General features: G+C 41.0%; 1 protein-coding gene across 2 annotated transcripts in view; it reads right to left on the bottom strand.

Annotated features, from left to right (window-relative positions):
* Window positions 1–2500: 2500 nt before the first annotated feature.
* Window positions 2501–25579, bottom strand: part of LOC139607586 (kin of IRRE-like protein 3) — a 76170-nt gene continuing 53091 nt past the window's right edge. For both annotated transcript variants that reach the window (XM_071460579.1, XM_071460580.1), the window contains 10 exons: window positions 23274–23422; window positions 22836–22963; window positions 21978–22104; window positions 14032–14132; window positions 13380–13578; window positions 12614–12721; window positions 12152–12220; window positions 10570–10661; window positions 10405–10473; window positions 2501–7532 (listed from right to left, as the gene is read on the bottom strand). In XM_071460579.1, coding sequence (XP_071316680.1) covers window positions 7071–7532; window positions 10405–10473; window positions 10570–10661; window positions 12152–12220; window positions 12614–12721; window positions 13380–13578; window positions 14032–14132; window positions 21978–22104; window positions 22836–22963; window positions 23274–23422 — 1504 coding nt within the window. In that variant the 3' untranslated portion in view covers window positions 2501–7070. The remainder of the gene's footprint in view (window positions 7533–10404; window positions 10474–10569; window positions 10662–12151; window positions 12221–12613; window positions 12722–13379; window positions 13579–14031; window positions 14133–21977; window positions 22105–22835; window positions 22964–23273; window positions 23423–25579) is intronic.

Below are 25579 nucleotides of genomic sequence, written 5' to 3'. Positions count from 1 at the left end.
TGTTCAAATTCATTTATTTATCCTTCCATGTGTTCTTCTGGGTTAAAGGCTACTGCTGCTGCTGTGTACATCAGAGTGTGACAGTAGGTGAAGTACTTGGTGAATGCTGTAACTTGTGTTCCAAATAGTACCAAGTTACAGTCTCACAAAGAACTTCAACTTTATTTCATACTACGCCATAAACAGTTCAGGACAGACTCAAGGCTTTCCAAATAGATCAATTTCAGGTTTGTTTTTTAACTTTTGTTCCGGTGTGTTTGTCTGATTTTGTAAATGTAAAACAAACATTTTCCAGATTTTTCCAGCATGAAATACAAAACTGTTTTTGATCACTTACCCACACAAGGTCCCGCTGCAGCACTGACTACACTTCATTCAATTTACCAACCAGAGTGTGACCATAAACTAATTCAATACACATTCACTTCATTGTAATCTTCGTTCTTGAGTAATGAAAACATTCTTGGCAAATGCTTTTGCTTTTGTCGGTCTTGCGCTGGTCCAAGAATTTCATCTCTAGCGGCACAATATGAATGCCCCCCGGCTGTCCCTCTTAATCATGGCCCCAGTTCAGAGAGTAAACCCACAAAATAGAACCGGAGTCCTTTTCCATTATTCTTAGCTGAGGTATTTAGGCCGGGTCTGCTTTGAACAGTCTAATTTTTTCAAAGGAAACGCTTCAGACCCCACAGGACACTCAGCTAAGAGCTTTGAAGGGTCACTGATTACCAAAAATGCAAAGGACAAAGGTCAGCAGAAAAGAGAGGCCATAACCTGAGTTCCTGTGTCAACTACCAAAACTACAAAATACTCCATGTGTTTGTGGTGTAGTATAAACCACAAATGTCAGTGAAGTTCTGAAAGACAACTGTCTGTAACCCACTGTCACAGCCTGAGGCACACAGAGCATGAGCAGGCAGCCTTTAACCCAAACAAAAGATGTGGCTGCAGCCATATTAGCATGTGTGTGGTGAGAGGTGAGGTTGGAGGGTGAGCAGCTAACATTTTGTGGAGGTCAGTCTAGAAAACAGACTGAAGGGGATCTATAAAGAGCTATTTTAAATCATGTGAAACAAAGACACAGGTCAGGTTTAAACACATCCACTCAATTTAGATTTTATTTTTGACAATAAGAGGTTATCATATAAATCCAGCAAACTATTTACAAATGTACACGAAGTGTTCTTACAACAACCCAAACAAAGTCTAAAACTTAACATAATAACATATCTACTTTAATTTTGAGATTTTATTTTGACAATAAAAGAAGTTAATCATCAATACTCATCATTAAAGATGTCTACCAAGTGTATCTTTACATTAATATAAATATAAATACAGCAACAAATGTCCTCATAGTCTTGGTCACAGATGAGCTTTGCCTCTTCCCGGATGGTTGGGGTCATGAAGCAGCTTAAGCTTGGAGCTCATCACAGGATTGGAGTCCATCATTGAGAGTGGTGGTGAAGACGCAGATCACATGAAAACACAGAACAGATCTTAGTATTAGCCTTAGTCACAAATATTACACAAAGCAGTGGTGAGTAAACCGTGTGTCACACAATATCATCACCTGCTTTTCAAGATGCTGGTTGCTAGTCACTCAGCCGTGAGGAACAGTAGGTTGGAGATGCAGATGGAGTGGTTGTAGACAGCCAGACGGAGACAACTAAACACACTGGTTGTTAGTCGGAGTAATAATAATGTTGAGCACATCAATATAATCTCTATTTACAAGCTAACATGAATGAACAAACCTTTGGGTGTTCCTGGACCTGAATCTCCAGTGATCAAAATTGGTCTATTGATGCACAGTTTCCGGTTTCTAAATTTGTCGTTGTGATGCTTGTGTCTTTTCAATAAGAAGCTGTTCTCTGGCAGCTGAGCCACAGTGTCCAGTTGCTTTCTGATTTTTTCTTGTGCTTTTAGGGTTAAGACTGCACTGAAATCTGCCAATTCTGTTTTACACCAATGAACTGCCACAGCCCATGCTTCTGTCCAATTGGTAGTATCTGATGTTTTTAAGTTTTTTTCAATGTCTGCAAGAACATCCCTAGAATGTTTGGAAATTTCTAACATTGTCACTTCAGTCCAGTTGATACAATCTGTGCTAACCTGACTGCAGAGGTCACCATCCACTGTTTGTACTGCTAACCTCAGGCGCCTGTAGGCATCTGTTTTTTGTAATCTATGCAGTAGTTGAGGTGGTGGTAGGATTTGATGTATATTTTTTTAAGGTTTTGGTCAGAGTTTTGGAAGAGGATATTTTTACTTCCGCCATATATATTTATCCAATCAGCAAAGTAAAAGTAGTTGTGACTAGTTACTTTGGTCTAAGATTTAGTCTAAATTGTGATTAAAAAGTTGTGTTAAAAATGTCAAATGCTGACTGTCTAAAATTTTAAAGTAGCCTGTTTTGAATTTATTCTTTGCTAAAGGCTCTTGTTAACACTGCAAGGTTTCCCGAGCAACCTCAGCTAAGTCAAATTTCTGTGTCTGCTCTGCTATCCTCTGCTGTTCTCTGTTGAATTAGAAATTCAATTTTCTGCTCCAGGTAGCTCTCAAAATAGCTTTTTTGGCTGTGAATAGCCTGTAGATCAGGGAGATGTAGATTGGTCTAGTCTTGCCCACGAGGGCAGGGTGTCCTTCTCAGTGGGTCCTCTGAAGATGGGTCCTCAAAGATGATCTGTAGTGTGCTGTATTTCTCTGAAGAGTCTCAGGAGAAATGTGTCTTCATGTCTGACAGACAAACTGGTTCCTGTAGGAACAGCTCAGGACTGGCAGTCCTCTTCAGTCCCTGTTTTCCAGATATGGCGGTAAGAAAGGACTGGGAAAAGGAGCTCATCAAGCCCACCATCAGTTCATCTTTTGTTCACCACCACCACTCACCTCATCCACAAATCTTTGGTGAAATACATATACACTTCAGATGTATTATTGGCACGGGACTATAAGGATATGGACCTAATTTGGCGAACCTTGGCCACTATGGGGTGCTACAAATGTGGAAATTTTATATCTCATAAATGGCTGCACCGATTTCTATGAAATTTGTTGGGTAGGCTCTAAGACCATTCCTGAGCCCATGCACCAAAAGGGATTATGATTGGTCAAAGTGGGTGGGGCTTATTACAGGACAAAATACAACAAATACAAATTTAATTCACTCGAAATATTAATCTGAAGGCCATGAAATTCATAGGGTACCTGTAGACTGGTACCTGTAGACTGGTACCTTACCTTACATAACAAAAATACATCTCTGTGCCACCAGGGGGTGCAATAATCAAGGTAAACGCATTTCGTCTTGTAACTCCCACATTTTTGGTGGTGCATTTAAAAAACATTTATCATTGCATTCCCTGAATGGGGCTGAATCATATGACATATGACTTCCTCCATTTTTTTTTTTTTACCAAGTCACTATATGTGCAAAATGTACTTTTTCAACTCCTCCTACAGTTAAATCTACCTGAAAATTTGTACATAACATCTCCACTCCTGCCAGATTAGATTTTATTAAAAGAATTCTTGCACTATAAAAAAAATTCCAAGTTATAAGCAAAACAAAATGTTTAACGACCTAAAAAATATATTTATTTCAAATCTTTGTCACAGAAAATGCTATCAACATGAAACTTTATATACTCTTTTGGAAGGTCATTCACAGTCTCTCTATCAAATTTGGTATACATTGGACAATGGGGGGCACCAAAAATCAAAACAGTTGCTTGGATTTGTACGAAATTTGGTATGCATGATGTTGGATGATTCCTGGCTGCAGGCATAAAGTTTGGTGATGATTGGTAAAGGCCAATTGTGGTATGAATTGGATTTGTTGGAATAAGTCTCTCCCACTTTGACCAGTTACAATACGCTTCCCATTACAGTGACAAGTGCAGCTCTGATGCTGGCGTGCCTCCGGGCGCTTGCCTCTTTCTCTCGCATTTCGTGCTGTAAGTACGACTTTGTTGGAGCCCGTGGGGCGTGGGGGATGACCTGCGTGGGGGAGTGTTTTTCATTTCTGGTTTAAAATGAAAAAACTAACTGCCTGAACGTACACATAATTCACCTTTCTCTTTACCCCTTCTTTTATGGTTATTGGCAGTTGGTCTGCCAACTTGTGGTAGAAACTTCCGGTTACACACATATACATACTGTTCTTAACTTATGCACACACATTCATATACAGTCACACTCATATAACCTCATACACACATATTCTCTTGTTATGCATGCATGGGTATGTATGTTTGTGTATATATGTATATATATATATATATATATAAATGTATATATAGTAGTTATACAGGGTCAGTTGAATCTGCTGTTTGTGCCCTAGGTTGCCATGGTGACTATAATTGCTTAGTTTCGACAGAGTGAGAAATGAATTTCAGTTGATAGATATCTCTTGAACTCAGGCTTACCATTAAAAGATCATAACTGCTATCACCTAAAGCTTTATATTTTATTAGATAGGAGACTGCCAGTGGCACTGATTTACATGCATTTCAACAGTTTTCACTGGAAATATATTTTATAACACAGTTTTTGTCAGGAAACATTTGGCAGTTTCCTCAAATGTCATTGAAAATTGAGTTGCAAATGAGGACCTCAGTGGTCTAAGTACACCTGCAATTAATCTATCTTTAAAAAAAAAATATTTGGCTTCATTCACAAACAGTGCATGTACAGAAATCTGTGCTTAAACTGTCTGTACAAATGCAATTTCATGCACAAATCCAGGACTCATGTATATTTTCTGAATTTGTTTGTACTGTGGTAGAAAATGTAGAACTCCATCAGACCATGTCTTACAGATGATGAAGGTCCTGCCTGTCTTAGAAAATGTAAACACATCTTTTGCTTTGCTGCCTCTATTTTTAGCTTCGTCTTCCAGTCGAGCATGGTCAATCACACCAAGGGAGCAGGCACATACACAAAGGGAAGCTCAACATCTCTAAATGCATGTGCATGACTTTGTTGAGCATGATTCCACCTTCAGATCCCAAACAAAGGCTCTAGCATATCTTTAGTCCATTCACCACCCTGGTGCTACAAGTAAAAAAGAAACAGCTTTGTAGTTGACATTTATGTTTCACAGAATAAAACGTTTTGAAAATGAGGCAGTTCAAATTCACAGCTGACATTCCTACAATGCCTATGTGAGCTTCATGTCGCCACTGTCAAAGTCATAATATGTAACCTTTCCACATTGAAATATCTTAAAACAATTAAACCTGTGTTATATATTTTGTTGAGTTGTGTACTTACATTACTTACAAATGTTTCCAGCAATTTCATTAAAGGTAATCAAGGTGACCGTCCGTTTCATTTGTTTGCCTGTTAATGGCATCACAGTTTTCATCACTTCATCTGTTCTGGATAGGAGGAGACCTCTGGACATTTCAGCTCCCACCAAAAACCTCCTGAATGACACTGAAGAGCCAAAACCAGGACGGATGTGGTGAAGTCAACAATTCCCATGATCCCACGGGACTTCACAACATCAATAAAATGTCCTTTTTTATTGTTTTGAATGAGAAGCATCAATTAGCTATTGTGTGCTGAAATGCTATGCTAATGTGTAGGTTTGTGTTTCGAGTTCCCACCTTCACAAAATAAAAATCCAAGTGGCAGCATAAAATTAAACATCTATAACTTCCACTACAGAGAACATAAATGCCTCCAATCCGGTTGCATTGAGGTATATTGTAGTTTTCTTTAATCAAAACACAACAGTGGCACAAACTCTCTCTCTCTGTATAGTAATGTATGTTCACAAAGGAAATGTAAGATAGGATTGTCACTTCACAGCAATGAGATACATGTTATTACACAGAGAGAGCCTGACACATCTGTGACAGTACATTGACCCAACATGATCCAGTGACATTCATTTGTAGAACATGATGAAGCACATTGTGCTTTCTTCACTCCATTTTCATCCCTTCCACACATGTTGAACCTGATTATTTTTGTTGGTCCTTTGATCCCAGGTGAATGATGGCCTGTTTAACCAGCCCAGGTGACCATCATCATTTCTGATGGGTTTATCTTCGTTTCCTCATAGAAGTACTCTTCTTACCACAATTATCAGACTGTCTCACTTACATTAGCTGGCATGAAAGTTCTCAGAACATCAGAAATCAAAAAGCAAGAATCTTCTCCCCTGCCAGTCAGTATTGAAATTACAGTACACAAAATGCTGGGTTTTGAAGAGCTCTAGTGTGAGCAGCACCATGTCAGTCAAACATGGAAATGAGAGACTGCTTCCAAGAAGTACACGACACACCCAAGCTCCAGGTGTCTCTCATCAATGGGACTGGGACAATACAGGGCACAATAACCGTGTGTTACACTTGTAAAGTGACCGTCATGTCAATGAGAACAGCTTTACTGTGAAATCAGTTGTATTAAAATATTATGTATGTGAGCACAGAGGGGAAGAGACAAGCAAACATAAAGAGGTGAAACCAGCTGACACTAGACTGAAACCAGCTGAGACTAGACTAAAACCAACTGACACTAGAATGAACCCAATTGACAATAGGCTGAAACCAGCTTAAACTAGACTGAAACCAGTTGACATTAGGCTGAAAACAGTTGAAACTAGACTGAAACCCACTGACACTGAGCTGAAACCAGCTGACATTAGGCTGAAACCAGCTGACATTAGACTGGAAAGAGCTGATACTAGGCTGAATGTAAATAAAACATGATGATATCAACTGTTTACACCGGCTCCTCAACAGTTTCCATGTACGTCCTTAGTTTCACACATTGACCAAACTGACTATGAGTCTTGCAAAGTGGACAAAATGTTGACAGCTGCAAACCACTGCATTTATAAGCAGAGACAGCAGACAAATTATTATCAATAATGATTCGTTAGAAGTTGGATAAGAAGTCAGGCTTTGATTCCAGCTGTTTTATCAAAGTAAAGAGCTTTAAAGGTGGCATCTACAAACCATGTTATGTCCCCCTGTTGGACACCAACCAAGCCCTGAAGAAATGTGTCATCTGTGAATAAAATGACTTCTTGGTCTCCCAGTCAAGGTTCATGACAGTTACACATGGGTCTGCATGCGTTTCTGCAGAGGCCTGGTGAGGTCTGAGTTCTGGGAGGAGGACTGAGAGTAGTGAGAGGAGGATGAGGCTGAGGTCTTGCTGTCCTTGTCAAACTGCTTGCTGTGGCTGCTGATGCTACTGTCACACTGAGTTTCGATGAAGGAGCTGGAATCACTGAGTGAGCTCCGCTGAAACTCCCGCTCACACAGTTCGATGGAACTGCTTCCCATCCCCAGGACGAAATGCTGGCTGTAGTCATACAGGCGGCTGGGGCCAGCACCCAGGGTGTTGTAGATGTTGGTGAAGGACATGCCAGTGGGCACCCGCTGCTTGCCGATAGTCATAGCTCCAGTGGGTGGGCCTCGGCCTGTGTCAGGAGTCTGGCTGGGGGTCAAGGACATGTCATGGGTGACATGGTGCTCACTGAAGGTGCTGACGCTGTAGTAGCCATTGGTGGGGTCCTTTTAAATGCAACAGAAGCAAAAGTGATTCATTAAATGGTAGATAATTTTGTATTATCCTGTTATTGATGCTTTCTTTTTGTACACAACACATTTATTTAAAAAGCTGTTTCTGAAACACAGACACTGAAAACAATAACTGTTTTTTTTTAACCTGTCTCTACACTTTCTCATTTTGACTAAAACTCAAGAGTTGGCCGCCAAACAGTGATCAGAAAATGGGCTGATGAATAAAGGAAATTAATAAAGGTGCAACCTGAAAAAGCAGATCACATGGTTTAGTGGTCTGAGTCACCTGCCTGTGACTCAATTCTGTTGGTATTACTGCCCTCCCCTACCCCCAGCACACTGATCCAAAATGCTGCAGCTTCAGTACTTACAGGAACCAGGAGAAGAGATCACGTCTCTCCTGTGCCAATCTGCATTTGCTCCTATAAAATCCAGAATAGGTTACAAAGCCAGTGATGGTCAGGCACCATCATATATTAAAGAGCTTTTTGTTCCCTATTATCCTAACAGAACACTTCACTCTCTAAATACAGGTCTAAGGTGGTTTTCTGATACCCTTTTCCTCCCAAACTAAAAGGTATAAGCATGTATAAACCTGGAGTGTGCTGCTAGCTGCTATGCAAACTGGTAAAACAGATCAGTCACATCTCATTTCTCATTTTTGACTGGTGATTTTGTGTTTTAAAAAACAATTTCAGGGCTGCAGCTCACCTCCTAGCACAGTGTAGCTGTGGTGTTTCTGGTTGAACAGCACCGTGCTAGGCAGGTGGCAGGTCTGTTTACAGTGTTTGTGCTATTAACAATGTTAAAGCAGGAAAAGGGGTGAAAATTAGCAGGTTCACCTGGGTGTTGTGTTTATATCAGTGCTGATCGGAGCTGGAGCCAATAAATACCCGCATCTACTGCAATCATTTGTACCTTTTTCCATTGCTGACAATATGTCAGTGGGTATTAGAAGGTTTTTTGACAAGTTGAAAAGAGGATTAGAACAGAATGGGAGGCAGCTATCAGGCTCCTCTCCTGTGAAACCAGCTCCAAGTCTGGGCGGCTGTGGCTCAGGAGTTAGAGCGGGTCATCCACTTATCAGAAGGTCGGTGGTTCGATCCCCAGCTCCTTTGGTCCACATGTTGAAGTGTCCTTGGGCAACCCACTGTCCCATCAGTGTGTGAATGTTAGAAGCACTCCATGTGTAGATGTAAATGCTGTATGACTGTGTGTGTGAATGGGTGAATGCGGCTCACGTTGTAAAGCGCTTTGAGTGGTCAATAAGACTAGAAAAGTGCTATATAAGCAGTCCATTTACCAAACCCCCTCTCTACATTTCACATCAGGGTTCAATCTGTCCTCTTTGATAAGGCTTATAGTTAGAGCTGGCTCAGGTATGTCCTGAATTATCCTTTCGTGGTGCTGTTGTTATTATTGATAACACCATTACATCTATGTACATCTATGTATTACTATCATTATTTACGCCATAATCAACAAGCAACAGTAAATACAGCTGTTCCTGGTCTATCTCCCCCATAGAATACCATTCAAAAACACAAGATCATTAAAAAAACAGCCATCAGAGAAATCAGCACCAAAACTCACTGCTTTGGAACCATGTGACAAGCTGCCAATGTGTCGGGCTGGTCATGTGCCAAAGATGTATGGAAAAATAACAAGTCAACTGCAAAAAAGAGTGAAGGTAACAGTGGTGTGATCTCTGCAATGACACAACTGAACATTTTCTGAAGAAAAAGTATGTGGTTGCTGAAAGCTGCCGTGGACGAAGGTCATTCACAGACTACAGCCATGACCCCTGGACTGCCAACATTGGCAGCAGCAGAACACTGAACATCTGTAAACCACAGCTTTAGAGATGTTTGCCATTCATTGTGCGACGGAACGATTTCAGTATCACCTCCTTCAACACCAGCCCCTCAGTTCACTGGATTTTATTATTTGAAGCACAGTTATGAGTGCAGTTACACAAATGATGACCACAGCAGTGTTGTTTCCTAATCTGATCTCTGTTAGTCATGAAATGCCACCAAAGCAGTAACAGAGGTCGCTCGGTGACCACAACACTTCCCTGATGACAGAACGTAAGTAATGGTTGGTCCGCTTTTGGGTGACATAACATAACACTACAAAATCAAAACACAGCAGAGACGTACTGATGTCCACGTAGACAATCACTACATTTAGCACACTTGTAATACTGACACTCACACCATGCACCTTTGTGAGCCACAGTCTGGTGAAGGTTGTGTCCAAACACCCAAGCCAGGGATCAAACTCAGAACCACATGCAACTTCAGTGAAGTCTTAATGGCAGCAGGTTGATCCACTGAGCCACTGACACGCTTCAGGTTTTTTAGCTGTCGTTTAGCTGAAGAGAGAGGCTGCCTGCTCTTTCTCCTGCAGGGAACAAATATGAAACCCCAGCTGATCTAGATGTTAACATCTAGAGAGAGGAGGCCTGTGGCAGAAAGCACTGCTCCACACACTGAGTGGTCACATGACACATTGAGGAAATCTCTAAAAAGCGCTGAAACCCTTCACCTGGAGGTAAAAATGGTCAGAACAAAAAGCTTTTAAAGCTGAGTAGGTCAGAAGAAGGATCCCATTGATTTTAAAAATCATAAAAATATAATATAAAATCAACCATTAGGGATACACAGCACTTATCTCGCATAGCTAATCGTGCCTCACATTCTAGCTTTTGCCATGTTTCCAGCTACAAGCATTTAACCAGAAATAATAAAGAGCTTTTTTGACTATAATTGTCATGTGTAATGATAATCAGCAGGAACATGATTTATGGTAAGTGGCTGTGTGAAGCTGAGACTGGTGAATACTGATGGTGTTCACCCACCTTCTCCTCCTCATGGAGCACCTCCAGTTGCTTCAGCACAGCTTCCTGCTGGAACTCACCATGGTCCGTCTGCATCAAGTTAATCAGGTTCATCAACAGTCATTCATAGTGAAAACATTCCAGAAAGCCTTGTCAGTATCAGAGCATCAAACTGTGTTCACTCACCATCATCTGTTTGAGGTCAGTATGTTCCTCGCTCTCCTGTGCTGTATCGTGATCCTTGTGGACAATCTCCACCTGAATGTCTCCTTTAAGACCTGGAGGACAGGGAGAGACAGAGCAGGGCGGACATAAGCATTGATCCTGCATAACACTATATCTCTGCCTAATGCACATGGCAGCTTCACACGCACAGCTTTGGTCAGACCTCAGTGTGATGGTGGTGATGAAGACGTACACAGCAGTGTGGCCAGACAGGCTGTTTCACTGTGGCTGCTAAACCAATCAACGATCAGTCCGTGATGCATCACTTCATCTGGAAACAGCAGGCAACGAAAGGAGGAGCACAGTGTGTTCTGGGTGAACTTTTAGTTCGTGTCTGTGAATGCATGTTGTCCACTCAACTGTTTCACACAACAGGAAAGTTTGTCTTCATACACTGACAGATGGCGATTTGTTAGAGGTTTAGAGAAGAAGACAGGTGACAGATGTATGTATGAAGAATTATTACACCATGAAAAGGCTTTATTCTTATCCTGATAAATGTTCCACAATGACAACAAGTCCTCCTTCCCAGACAAGCTACCAGATCTGCGTTGTCATGGTTACAATAATAAACGTGCAGTTCAGGCAGAGGTCATGGTTTGGTGTTGGTTTGGAGAGCTTCATTAAGCTCAGAGCTTCAACACCCAGGTTACAGCAATAACCCTGCAGCAGTCTCCTGCCTCTGTCCTGTGGCTCACAATAAGCTGCTCAGACGACCTACACAGTCGTGTGTGGACATGATACTGGTCACTGGTAGTGACACTGGCTGTAGGTACAGGGTACTGCAGATGAGACAGCCAGTTATTTAATTCTTTGTAAGCAGACAACAAAAGACGAGCTCACTGACTGTCGTCACATCACTCTATCAAACTGGTCTTTAAGTATTTGTTCCACAAGTGGTCTTGTTCTGTTTTACCTTTGCCGACAGATGAAGCTGTGGCCACATTGTGAATTACAGTCAACACAGGGAAGTGAAAGATTTATCATATCAGCTAAAAACACTAAGAGAATAAGTGGAGCTATGTTTCTCTCCATCTTGGCCTAATGAGTCACAGTGAAAGCTCAAAATGTTCTCTCTGTCGGCAGGACAGTCAGTGACAATACAAGTCCACCATAAAAACCCAGTTTCAAATTCATTCTTACTTCACAACACACAACAACATGCACATATATGTTATTCCCAGTGGTCAGAACTGTTGCAGATGACATAGTGATGTTGTTGTCCTGAATGTGTTAGTGCATCTGACAGTTTCATAACAGTATGATTTTTACTGCCTCTGATCTGCAGGCTGCAGCCGATTCATCCAGTGACATGAAATTATTTATGATGTCATGTTGAATCTAGATTTTGTTCTTCTGTTTGATCATCAACTGCATAAAGGGTTTTCATCATGTATATTAGTTATGTGTGAAACACTTTGGGAAGAAGGTGCTGTGGAGGATACATGAGATATTGAAATCCTGGAAATACCCAACAATGAAGCAGAAAGACACAATGACACTGATGAGTGCTCATCTCACTGCCAGTCATTCAGATACTTACTCTCTGTTTTCACATCTCTGTGGCGCGACAGTGACACAGGAAGAGAGGACATGACCAGATGGACTTCCTCTGTAGAGACACACAAAAACAATATCTGTTAAACCATGTCAGAGACTAAACCTGAAGTTTTCCCTCAGTTCAGGGATGACCTCACAGGTCACCAGGCTCTGTCAGGTCATACAGTCATATGTGCCTTCACACAGCGAAGCGGAGAGAAACAGAGCCAAACTAAACTCTATCTTTGGAGACACACAAACCAAAGTGTTGCTGTGCAGGTCTTCAGAGTCAGCAGAGGCAGAGCTGGGGGCCAAATAATGACTGAAGCCAAATCAGCCACTGAAGAGCTAATGCTGGAAGAAAGTCTGACAAATCAGAAGAGCTCCTTTCTGTCATGAACAGGCTCAACCACCACTGTTTATAAAAACCACAAACACAGACTGAAGAAACCCCCTGGGATCTTACTCGTGTGGAATCTGGTGCGGCAGAAAGCGCCGAGTGTCCCCAGGAGGACGGAGAGGGCGAGGAATGTTCCCACTGCCACACCAATGATCACAGCCAGCCGTAGAGTCTCTGAAGAAAGAGACACAGCAGGACAGTCAGAGGGACTGAGGTCACAATCACACTAATACACATCACTTCCTCCTGGCGTCCTCAACACTCAGGAGGTTTTGAGCGGCCCAAACCAAGATTTTTGGAAACAGTTCTGGGCCTTCTGTGTGAGAAGTGAGGCCCCTGGTCTTTACTGGAACTCTCTGTAGGGAGTGACAGCTTTCAAACTCATCAACATGGTCCTGCTAAAACATTTACAGTTAAATCGTTTTAATGTTTTAATTTTTATTACATGAATACATACAATACATTTAAATCATTCATAAAAATATTTAACTTTTATATTGTACAGTATTTTTTCATTTAATTAAATATATTGAAATAAATTATCATTAAAATGTAGAAGCCTATATTGTTATTTAGATGTAGGTTCAGTTATGTGCAGGACTGTGCTACAACATAAAGCAGCAAATAGAAAATGTCTGGGAGTCCATTAAAAAAGTTCTGGATGACTGTCAGGACGTCGCTGTCCAACATTGTACTCCCAGAAGCCCATAACATGAATCCTCTGAATCCAAACAGGGATGAAGATCCAGTTTTCAACAGCTTTAATTAGAGTCAGTATCATCAGAGTGAGAGTCAACTACAGGTGAAGACTTATGTCAAACGTCGTCCTCACCTTGTTCTCTGAGGCGTATGATCTCAGTGTCAGAGCCGAAGCTGTTCCACGCCGTGCAGTTGTAGATGGTCTGGAAATCAGCGGGGACGATATTACTCATGGTCAGTGTGGAAATGACCCCGTCCTCTGTGCTGACTGTCTCCACAGTGTAGCGTCCAGAGGTCCCTGACTCCAAAACTGTCTCCCTCCAGGACCAGGCCTGAGGGGCGTACATGAGTTCATGAGAATGATCTGATTAATTGTTAATGTGAAGACTGTTGATGTTTATGTGATTGTACAGCATTGCTGCTCTTTTGTCAGACTGTTGACATGATGTTGTGTTGTTACAGTGAGAATGTGTTTGACTTTTTTACACGTCTGCATTTTAAACCTACCCAGAAGCATACAGTACCCATAATTCAGAGCATGTGGGCTAAGGATGTTCTGGAGAGACATATTACTGTTTCTTTAATACGATGTACATTTGAATCAGAAACATAATGATGTGTTACACATCAAATTTATCTGGACACACCGCGTGTTTTTTTAAAGAACATGACCCAGTGTCTCAGTTTTCTTTCCTCCGAGTCTATGAAAGTCGTCTTCTCAGACTAATTAGATACATGGATAAGGAACTGAGTTAGTAAGTGGAAGGAGGGATGAAGTGACTCACAATGCGGTCTGGAGGAGGGGTGCTGCGGATGAAACACTTGATCTGACCCCTCTCTCCGTAGAGCACCTGCTGGGTCTGGGTGCTAGAGATGGTGGGAGGACCTGTGGAAGCAGAAACACTCAATCATCACAATAAAAACATGGACATAGATCGTTTTAGTAATGGCAGTGCCTGCATTAACAGCCAAGGGCAGAGCTGTGATCAGGTCCCTAAACAGTGAAACCTGAGACATTATTTATTTGCTGGGTTTCATTGTTTTTCCTCAGGCTGATGCACATGTGCAGTGCAGGTTAAACCAGCCTAAACTCCATTTACCTATTTCACAAACAATCAGGCAGAGTTAAATATCTCCACAGGACTGACAAGGAGTTTTAGAACATATATGGACATGATAACAGACATTATTAATTAATTAATGTAATCAAGAGACACATGCATGAGTCCTCAATCATTCCCAGACCAGTGGTGAAATAAAGTATCAATGGACACAAACATCAGACCAGTGAGTCATTACTACAGATCTACTGGAACAATACAGAGAACTATACTGAACACATTATAAAGAGTTTAGCATAAAGAAGAACTAAAGGTAACACTGCTCTATACTGAGTGTGTGGGTGGCTAACATTTATAGCAGATGTTGTTGTTGATGTTGTGTTGTTGTCTTATCATCATTTCTGCATTATCACATTGGTGGGTTATGAGCTGAATGGCGGTTTGAATTTATTTGAGTCAGGTGTATGAGCACTGTCACACAGAGAGAGAGAGAGAGAGAGAGAGAGCTCCTGCAGGGAGCTGAGCCCATCCTCCCCATCGTTCTCAAGCTTTTCTGTTAAGTTTGGTCACCTGTATCTGAAATAAACGGCTAACCCTGGACTACAGGTCCCGGCTAGCCTGGAACACTGGCCCCTGAGTTGGAGCAGTTAACGGCCAAGAAGAGACCAAGACTGAGTGACAGGTTGACTCTGAGCTGGATGTAGAGGTTAGCCTGTTTCTCTACTACTCTCAGCTAACACCAGTATTTCATGTCGACCTATGGCTGGAGAACCTTCCTCGTTGCTGGGGTGTCTCGACATATTTGTGCAGCTTGTGCTGATCAGTTTAATCCATTTTAATTAGTTTGAAGTTGTAACGTGGTTGTTAGTGGTTAACTCATAGCATGCTAGCGTGAGTAGCACACTGACACAACCTGTTCCAATGAACAGATTACTACAGAGGGTTAGCTCCAACAACTGCAACACATTTAGACAGAGGGGTGTGTGCTCGTTAACATGAAGTACTGCAGTAGCCAACAGGTGTTGTTTTTTGTTTTTTTTAAATGTGTTTATTAATTTTTCCTTTTTCAACACAAACAAGCAAACACAAAACTTCAATACAACAACGCTCAAGCAACAAACAGTGACTCAGTTACACACAAACAGTATCCATATTAATAAAGTGAGTAAAAAAATAAATCAATAAATAAAAAATAAATAAATAAATAATAAATAAATAAATACATAAACAAGTAAATAAAAGGAGATCTCATTATTATGACGTTCCAGGGAATCCCTGCAACAGAATGGAAGATACATTGTCTTCTAAGTAATTCAAATAAGGTTCCCAAACTCTATAAAATTGGCTTGAGTTTGAATGTAATGTGCAGGTCAAGTATTCCAAAGGCACTAAATCAAACAGCACTTTGTGCCATCCCTTAACATTTGGTTCCTTATCACTAATCCACTGCAATAGAATATTCTTTCTAGCTGTGAATGTAAGAATACAGAACAGTCTTTGATTTGTTAACCTTACACCTTTAGCAGGTAAGCCTAATATAAGACACAATGGGTCCATCCCCAGCTTTAGTCCCAGTATCTTTTCAATTTCTGTTAAGACATTAGACCAATATTTCTGCAGTTTATGGCATGACCAAAGACAATGAGTTAAAGTGCCAACTTCAGTTTTACATTTAAGACACAGTGGAGACAAACTAGGGTTGAACTTATGTCTGCGATTAGGGGATATATGCATTCTATGCAAAATCTTAAGCTGTACTGATTTAACACGATTACAAACTGAGATTGATTTAGCATAGGTCCATATATTTTCCCACTCAGCAGCGTTGATTGTGACAGACAGGTCTTTCTCCCACTTTCCTCTGAGCTCTTGTAAAGCCATGGATGGAACAGCGCACATAGCTCCATAAAGTAGACTAATAGTCAACTTCCTAACTGTTCCAAACAACACCTTCTCAAGTGGAGATATATCAGGGTTACCAACTAAGGTTGTGCTGTGTACTATATAATGTCTTATCTGTAAATAACGAAAAAAGTCCTGTCTGGGGATTTTGTATTTGTGATTTTGTTAATGATCTGTTCAAATGACATTAATGTATTATCAGTAAATAAATCTTTTAACATGGTAATTCCACAATTACCCCAGTGTCTGAAGCCAGCATCAAGTAGTCCTGGCTGAAAATCAGGATTATTCAGAATAGGAGTAAAAGCTGATGTCAGTTTTGACCTCCCCTCTAGTCTACGCAGTAATCGCCATGCTTTAATTGTGTTGAGTGTAACAGGATTATCACAGCACATTTTTATAGTTTTAAAATTCTTAATAAACAGCATGTCTCTTAATGGAAATTTTGAAAGGGAGGATTCAATATCTAGCCAGACAGAAGACGTCTTATTTAAGATCCAATCATAAATGTATCGTAAATGAGCACACAACTGGTACCTTCTAAAATCAGGTAAATCTAGCCCTCCCTCAGAGCTTGGTAACTGCAGAGTAGCCATTTTCAGCTTTGGTTTACGTTTACTCCATATAAAAGAGCTGAGCCAACCATTTAGTTTTTTCACAACCTTATTTGAAAACAGTATCAGAATCATCTGAACAGGGTAAAGTAATCTAGGCAATATGTTCATCTTAATCAAAGCTATACGTCCTAGCCAGGATATCGGCAGAGAATTCCAACGCTCTAAATCTTGCCTCACTTTTTCAAACAAAGGAACAAAGTTAACCCTATACATTTGCTTAAATGCAGGAGTTATGTGTACACCTAAATAAATAAAGCCTGTCGGAGACCACTTAATAAAGGGGAAGAAGGGCAATGTTTTAGGTATTGAATTTAGACTCCCCAGTGGCATGGCCTCTGATTTTGTCAAATTGATTTTGTATCCAGAAAATTTGCCAAATAAGTCAATAACATTAAGTAACGCAGGTACTGAAGTCCCTGGATCTGAAACAAAAATTAAGACATCATCCGCATAAAGACTTATTTTATGGTGGATCCTATCTACCTGCAAGCCTTGTATAGTAGGCGCTCTCCTAATGGCTTCTGCCAATAGTTCAATAACCATGGCGAATAAGAGGGGGGATAAAGGGCATCCCTGCCTGGTTCCTCTATGTACAGGAAAATTGTCCGATCTGAACCCGTTAGCTAGAATGGCTGCTTGAGGTTTATTATACAGGACCTTGACCCATTTGATAAAATTATCCCCTACACCAAATTTATTTAGACAGTAAAATAAGTATGTCCATTCGACTCGGTCCAAGGCCTTCTCTGCATCCAAAGAGAGCACTAGACCATCAATTTGCCGATGCTGAAAAACCTGAAGGACATTGAGCAGCCGTCTAACATTATAACTTGAATTTCGTCCCTTTATAAAACCAGTTTGGTCCTCCTTTATAATTTTAGGTAAGAGACCTTCAAGGCGTGTGGCCAGGATTTTTGCCAAGATTTTCCGATCCACATTAAGAAGGGATATGGGCCTATAAGAGGCACAGGATTCTGGACATTTCCCCTTTTTCAAAATGAGTGAAATATTTGCTTCTCTCAAAGTCTGGGGTAACTCATTATTGGAGAATGCTTTATTAAACATATTAACTAAAGGTTCCACTAATAATCCAGAGAATTCTTTATAAAACTCACCACTGAACCCATCAGGCCCCGGAGCTTTCCCGTTCTGCAGAGTTTTTATGGCATTAACCACCTCTTGTCCCGAAATGGGGGAATTAAGAATGAGCTTGTATTCTGATGACATGGTGGGCAAACTGAGCTGGGCAAAGAATTTATCTATTAAAGCAAACACATCACTTGGCTGTTCAGAAATATAAAGATTGTGATAAAATGATTTAAATGTGTCATTTATAAGCTTGTTATCATATACACGATTGCCTTGGGCATCACAAAGGGCTGCAATAGTCTGTGACTCCGCTCTCTTTTTTGTAAGATATGCCAAGTACCTCCCAGGTTTATCCCCATGTTCATAAAATTTTTGCCTGGTAAATCTAATCTTGACTTCCTCATCTTGTGTTAGCAGATTCTCTAAGGTTGCTCTAACTGCAAAAATTTCTTTCAAAATAGTGGGAGATGGAGATTCAATATAAGCATTTTCTTTAGCCTTCAGCTCAGCCATTAACAAATTTTGCTTTTCTCTTTTCTGCCTCTTTTTACTGGCTGAAAAGGAAATGATTAACCCTCTAGCATAAGCTTTAGCAGTTTCTCATAGAATGGCCGGAATATCTGTAGATTGGGTATTGATGGAAAGAAAGGATTTGAATTCAGTGGCAAAGTAAGTAACAAAAGCCTGATCATTCAAAATAGATGTGTTCAATCTCCAGCATTTCACCCCACTGTTTAAACCCTTAAGGGATATGTCTAAGACCACCTCGGCATGGTCAGAGATCAAAATACTGCCAATAGAGCAGGACACCACTCTGTGCAGAGAAAGCCCTGACAAAAAGAAGTAATCGATTCTACTGTGACAACCATGAGGTGCAGAAAAAAAAGTATATGCTTTGTCTGTTATGTGGGTTGTTCTCCAAACATCAACAAATCCAAGATCCTCACATATAGAATTGAGTGCTTTAGCTTGTGAAGAGAGAGGCATAGCTCTAGAAGGTAGTCTATCAATAAGAGGGTTTAGTATGCAGTTAAAATCTCCACCCACAACAGCAATATCTGACTGAATCTGGGAGAAATCTAGGAGCACTTTAGTTATAAAGTCAGAGGGATGTGCAGGTGGGTAGTACACATTCAGTATAGAAACAATTGTACCTTGTAAAAGACCCTTGACAATAACGTATCGACCATTTTTATCTTTGATGCAGTCCAATATTGAAAACTGCAAATGTTTTCTCATCAAAATTGCCACTCCTCTACTTCTTGAGGTGAACGAGGAAAAAAACACTTGATTAAAACCTTCCCGCTGCAATTTGAGGTGTTCTTCATCACTCAAGTGTGTTTCTTGTAAGAGAGCAATATCAATTTGTCCCTTCTTCAAAAAAGTTAGTACTTTTCTTCTCTTAACAGGATTATGAACCCCTTTAATATTCCATGTACACAGACATAGCTTATCACTTACCATATTACCAAATTCGACCCTTTATACAGAAAAAGGTATACTGGAAACATGAAACTAAGAACATATGGGATCATATGTGCGTTCACTGAGCCAAGAAAAACAACAAACATTAAATCAGAAAATGAACAAGAACTGCTGTACAGAAAAACACAGCAGAAACGCAAACGTTCAAGGGGGTTGTCCCTGCCAATTAACCCGCAGGGATTACAAACCTTCCTCCACGGCAAGACCAGAAAACTTGCCATCCAATCCTCATTCAAAACAGTGTCAGTATTAAACTACACCACACTCGGCAGCGAGAAAAGAAAACAAAACAAAAAAAGCAAACATCCAAGCACACTCACAGTGGCTATTATTTTCTGCCCAATAAAATATAAAATGCTTACATAAGTCGAACAGGAGGGTATCCATACACACCTCATCAATGAGTCATTGATCTGAGTCCGCTTTGTATACTGTCAATCTGACATACCTTAGCGTCCTCCTTCTAATGACTGAGCCAGTGAAACGGCGTCCTTCGGAGAGTCAAACCGTCTCTGCTTTCCATCCACTGTCACCCTTAAGATAGCCGGATAGAGCAAAGCATAGTCCATGTTTAATTTCTTCAATCGGGATTTCGCGTCGTCAAATGCTTTACGTCTCCGGACCACTTCAGCCGAGTAGTCGTTGAAGAATGAGACTCTGGGCTCTCCCGGTGCGGGGCCGTCCCGGTCGCGTCCGCGGAATCCGAGTCGACGCGCAGCATCCATCACCCGCTGCTTATCCCGAAAGTTGTGAAACTTTAGTATCAGTGGTCTCGGGCGTTGATTTGGACCGGGTTTCGATACAGTGGATCTATGAGCCCGGTCAAGCTTCAGTCGGCCGTCTTTTGTTGTCATTTGGAGATGTTCGGGGATCCATTTCTCTAAGAACTTTACCGGATCAGGTCCTTCAGTGTCCTCAGGTAAACCAACCACACGCACATTGCATCTGCGGCCTCGGTTGTCAAGATCATCGATATGCTCCAGCATGTCGCGCACTTGTTTTTCAAGAGTCGTTATCCTAGCCTCTAAGGATGTTGCCATAGTTTCAACATCAGCAATTGGCTCTTCAGCTTCTGCAACACGCGTGGCAATTGCTTGCAACTGCGAGGTCTGCTCCCGAATGGCCTCTAAGACAGTGGCGACTTTGGTGTCAATAACTTTAGTGAGGTTGTCAGTTATCTTATCCAAAGCTTGAACAACAGGTGTTGTTAGTAGGCATTGGATGGATATATTGTAGTTGTGTCAAACTCTAACCTCTCTCCTCGAACTCTGAGTTGTGTTGCTGTTGTGTGGTCCTGTGAAGAAGGTACGACTTCCTGCAGCAACTGCTGCAAATGTGAGTTGTGTTTCAGAAGCTGTTGTTTTATCTGATATTTATTAGATCCCCTTTGGTAGCATTAGGAAAGCCTTAACAAAATTTACAATTAATGTAGCCACCAACCCAACTGATATGTTAGTAGGTGTCAGCCTCATCACCGTTTCACAGAAGGATCAACTTATTGCTTCAGCTCGCCTACAGTGTTGTGGCTTGTTTGATTGATGTTTAGCAGATACAAAGACAGACTGCAGGCAGGACAGACAGGACAGCTACACCGTGAGGAAAACGAGAAAAGAAGGTTTATCAGGAGAAGGAAGGAAAGGACACCAGGAGAAACTGGCCCAGTTGGAGATTGAAGTGCAGGAAAGCTGGCACCGTGTTTATCAGCAGAGTTGTTTCCAGTCATTTTACTGAAGAAACATCTGAGAGGGTTGCTACCAACAGAAGAAACATGAGCATCATGTTCAGACAGAAGACTGTCTGACTCTGCTGTTCAATGTGCGCATATACTTCATAAGCTTTAGTAAACGCCTTAAGAGTGTTTGTCCAGTGTCCAGTCTGTGTGGTTGAAGATGCTATGAAAGTGATCACAGAAATTTTTGTCAAATAAATAACCTGTGAAAAGAAACTAACTAGGTTTAAGAGGCATTATCTCACACACGACATCTTTTCCTCAGAAGGGAGAACACTGTGCACACCCCATGTGACAGGGGCACAGAGAAGGCTTTCTGATGCTTTGACGGTCCACTAGTCCAATGATGCAGTGGAATTTCTCCTGATGAGCAGTCTGACTGATAGGCACATCTGTGGTCAATGTGTTTGTGAGAGAGAGAGAGCAAGAGTGTGGCAACTGGGGACTGAGCAACTCAGTGCACTGTACACAGCTCTACAGTGAGGCAACAGCAGGAAACTTATGTTCATGTTCATGTATCATCTTTTATGCACTGCTATGTACCCAATATATATATATAATAGTCATCATTATAATTTTCTTCCTCCTCAATACAGTTACATTTTCATTTCTTCAGGATAAAAACCTACAAAACGTTGACTGTGAAATTTCTAATCAAAATCCTACGTTAAGTTTAAGATTATAATTGACCCCACACTAAGATTTCAAAGTTTCTTCCTCATCAGCACCTCTGCCTGGTCTCTGTGACTCATGAAGGCTTCTTCCTGTCCATTACATGTAGACTGAATCAAGTGCAGTGGAAGCAAAGAGCCATTGACATGCAGTGCATGATGGGACATTGCACTTACCATTCACAGTGAGCGACACTTCCCTCTCTCCAGCACCCACTCTGGGGACAACAGCCCGACACACATACTTCCCAGCATCCTCCCGCTTTACTCCTTTCAGTGTCAGAGTGTTCTTGTTACTAAGCACCTGTGTTGTGAGGTCAAAGGTCAGAGAAACACAGAAGGCCAGCAGCATCAACGAGCTGTTAGTCAGAGATGCTGCAGAGTGAAAGAGGCTAAAGGATTTTTATTTTTATGTCATTCACGGCAAAACAATACATGGTACTGATTTATACTAGTTTTTATCCTGAGCTCTCCATCAAAACTTTCTTCAGTCTTCTCACAGAGAACTGTGTGCTCTTCACATCTCATTTAGAAATAAAATGTTTGACAGTTGTTCAAAATCAGCTGCATTTGTCTGCTGCACATCTCACTACAATCACAGATTCCTTCTTTAAAACTTCTCTTTCAATCAGCAGGTCTCACATGCAGGTATGTACGAGAGTAAAGGACTCTGTGTGTGTATGTGTGTGTGTGTGTGTGTGTGTGTGTGTGTGTGTGAGTGAAAATCACATTGTAGCCATATGAAATAGTTTGTGTGGAGAACAGTGAAATTCTACAAACTTCTCGCTCTGAGCTGTTCTTCTCTGATCTGACAGCAGCAGTGAGTGCCCCACTTCAGCTGTTTCCTGTGTCCTGTCCTGGTGAGTGTGTGTGTGTGTGTGTGTGTGTGTGTGTGTGTGTGTGTGTGGTTGTGGTGGGGGTGGGGGGTTTACTATCAAGCTCATAAAGCACCCTATTGAACTCCAGATGACTGTTGTGACGTCCTATAAAGATGCCTCCATGAAATGCTGCGTGTTGCTGGTGAGAAATACGTACGACTCCTGAGCCACGTTTCATCCACACAATGGTCAGAGAGGGGTTTCCTGTCCAAGCGCAGTTAAAAACAGCATCAGATCCTTGGTCCACCTGCAGAGACTGAGGCTCTGCCCCCATCCTTGGTCCAACTGAAGACAGACAGACGACAGAAATTATCTAGTCTTTGTAAATGTCTTAACATCTGGAAGACAATACATTTAAGAGCTCACCTCCAAAGCAGAATAAAATCTATGCTGCAAATACAGTAATTATTTTACACTGCAGTGTAAATAGTCAGTGGATCTTAATAAACACCCTTAACTGAGAAAACAAATGATCAAACATATATTTCTCTTTTGACTCTCAGATATGACCTGTGTGAACATATGAGATAGACCGTATGTTATGTATCTCAGCTTGTCTGTGCTCAGGTGCTGGATGAAGCGGACAAATGCTCACAGTAGACGTCCACGTTCCTGGTGATGTTGGTATTTCCCAGTGTGTTGGTGACCTCACAGGAAACCGGCTCAGTAAAGAAGGAGTGATCCACAAGAGCCTCATAGGTGTCGCCGGACACATCAGCAATCACATGACCTCCTTTGGCCCATCTGAAATCATTAAAAATCAAACAATTCAAAAACAAACATAAGCTGATAAAGACAATTTGACGTCCCTGAGCAAGACAACACAGGACAGTTTCCCTGCAGGGAGCACCAGAGTATCGTTCTGTTTTAAAGTCTTGACAGGAACTCTCTTCACGGTGCAGGAGGAAACCTAAGGTAGATGAACCCTCTGCCCCAGACCTGCTCATTAAAAACAAAGGTTAAGATTACTCTGTGTACAGCCTTCTGGGACGTTTACATACCTATGCCTAGACTCCACTGAAGACCCAACGACCAGCTACCATTGGTCACTGTCTGCCTTAGGACCATAATGTCACCAGACGTGGGCATCTTCTCCTCACAGCTCTCTCCCCTGCTGCACTGAGCTCTTTCTCAAGGTTAAATTACGACTCCTGTACAGCTGCTTCATCCTCAGTTGAGTGTTGATACACTGAAAGGTTCAGTCTAGTTGAAGGCTGAAAACCTGTTCTCCAGTCAAGAAGTCTGGCTATTGTGTTGTGACTGAGGTTGGGCTGGACTCTCTGCCCAGCACCCCTCATTGTCCACGGCTGACTGCCTGATGATTGACTGACTGATGACTGACTGATGACTGAGTGATGACTGAGTAATGACTGACTGACTGACTGATGACTGACTGACTATTTTGCAATGCAATGCACCTTCTGTAACTTCATTTGGCCTTTTATCACCTCATAAGCAGAATCCAGCCATAATGAAGTATGTGAAAGTTTATAATTTGTCTTGTTGTAAGCAAAAATAAAAATGGTACTTTCCAGTAGTGTGATTTCACAGATGATGGAAATGAGGACAACAGTGGGGATGTGGAAACCATTGCTGCTGATACAGCACTGGAGGTAGATCCTGATTAAATGAATGGTATGTATTTTTAATGGCAACTAGTGAGTAGGTACATATTAGTCCATAGTAATGACAAATGTGATACCTGTGTAAATATATATTATCTTGAATCTGGCATAAATGCAATCCTATGAACTAAACCTGCTTTGAGGCTCCAGGTAGGATGTTTGTAGTTAGACTACAAGAGTCCAAACAGAACTAAGAGAACCAACCAGATGTATAAAAAGGAAACAATACTTATTTTAAAACCAAAGTATATTCTGTCACCACAGCCCCAATAGCTTGCAATAAGTGGAAAAACAAACAAAAGAGGTCGGTAAGCCTTGAAACTAATATGAAAAACTGACAATGACATGCGGTAAAAAACACTATGGTACTGCTCTACCTGGGGCCTACCTGAGATGGAGCCGACATGGGATGAAAGGGCATAGATCCAGGCAAGACTTCATATTTGATTTCCACAATAAAATATATTAATAAACCTGTTTACTGTTTCCAGTACAAAAGAGTTAATAAACCAAGTATCTAATGGGGCGATAAAGATTTTTTTCACAGTATTTTGAAATGAGGAATTTGGCTGCTACATTTTTAAATCTTATGTAATAACACTTTCTTCACTGAAGTAAGAACATATGTGTGACAGTAATTATGTCACTACATTAGCAACAGTAGTATGTATTAACACAGTAGTTTTCCACTGACAAGAACTCTTCGATCCTGTGGTTACCATTTTGGAGCACAATTGTAATCTCATGGAAGTTACGTTTGCTTACACTGTAAATACATTTACAAAATGTATTTGCTATTTGCAGAAATAATGCTGCTAACATAGACTCAAAGCTGAATCAAAACTAAATATGTGTAATATGCAATGGCTTAAGTATTATGCAATAGTATAAGAACAGTGTACATATGTGGTAACTCCACACTGTCCGCAGCTGTAGTTTTTACATTGTGATTGCAAATGTTTTACATTTTATATTCATGGGCTGTTCCTGTGGAGTTTCTATAATCTTACAGTTACACTGGTGCCTTATGCTTTAAAGGTGGTATGTATCACATTTTTATGTAGACAAAGCATTGTATCTCTACTACACCTTTTCATTTCTCAGGTGCTGGGCAGATGCCATCAGAGGGATGCACTGAATGCTTAGTGCATTATATTGAAAATTTAATAACATTGTCTATGAATTAACAAAACCTATATTTAAGCAATTTAGTGTAAACATACTGTTTATTCATATGTATAAATATGTGTGTAAATAATATTACATATGGAATGCA

This window comes from Trachinotus anak, unplaced genomic scaffold (genome assembly GCF_046630095.1).
Source record: "Trachinotus anak isolate AG129_WGS33_773 ecotype Australia unplaced genomic scaffold, CSIRO_AGI_Tana_v1 ptg000024l, whole genome shotgun sequence".
Lineage (NCBI taxonomy): Eukaryota > Metazoa > Chordata > Actinopteri > Carangiformes > Carangidae > Trachinotus > Trachinotus anak.
The sequence above is the reverse complement of the archived record's forward strand: the minus strand, read 5'-3'. Positions and strand labels throughout refer to the sequence as shown.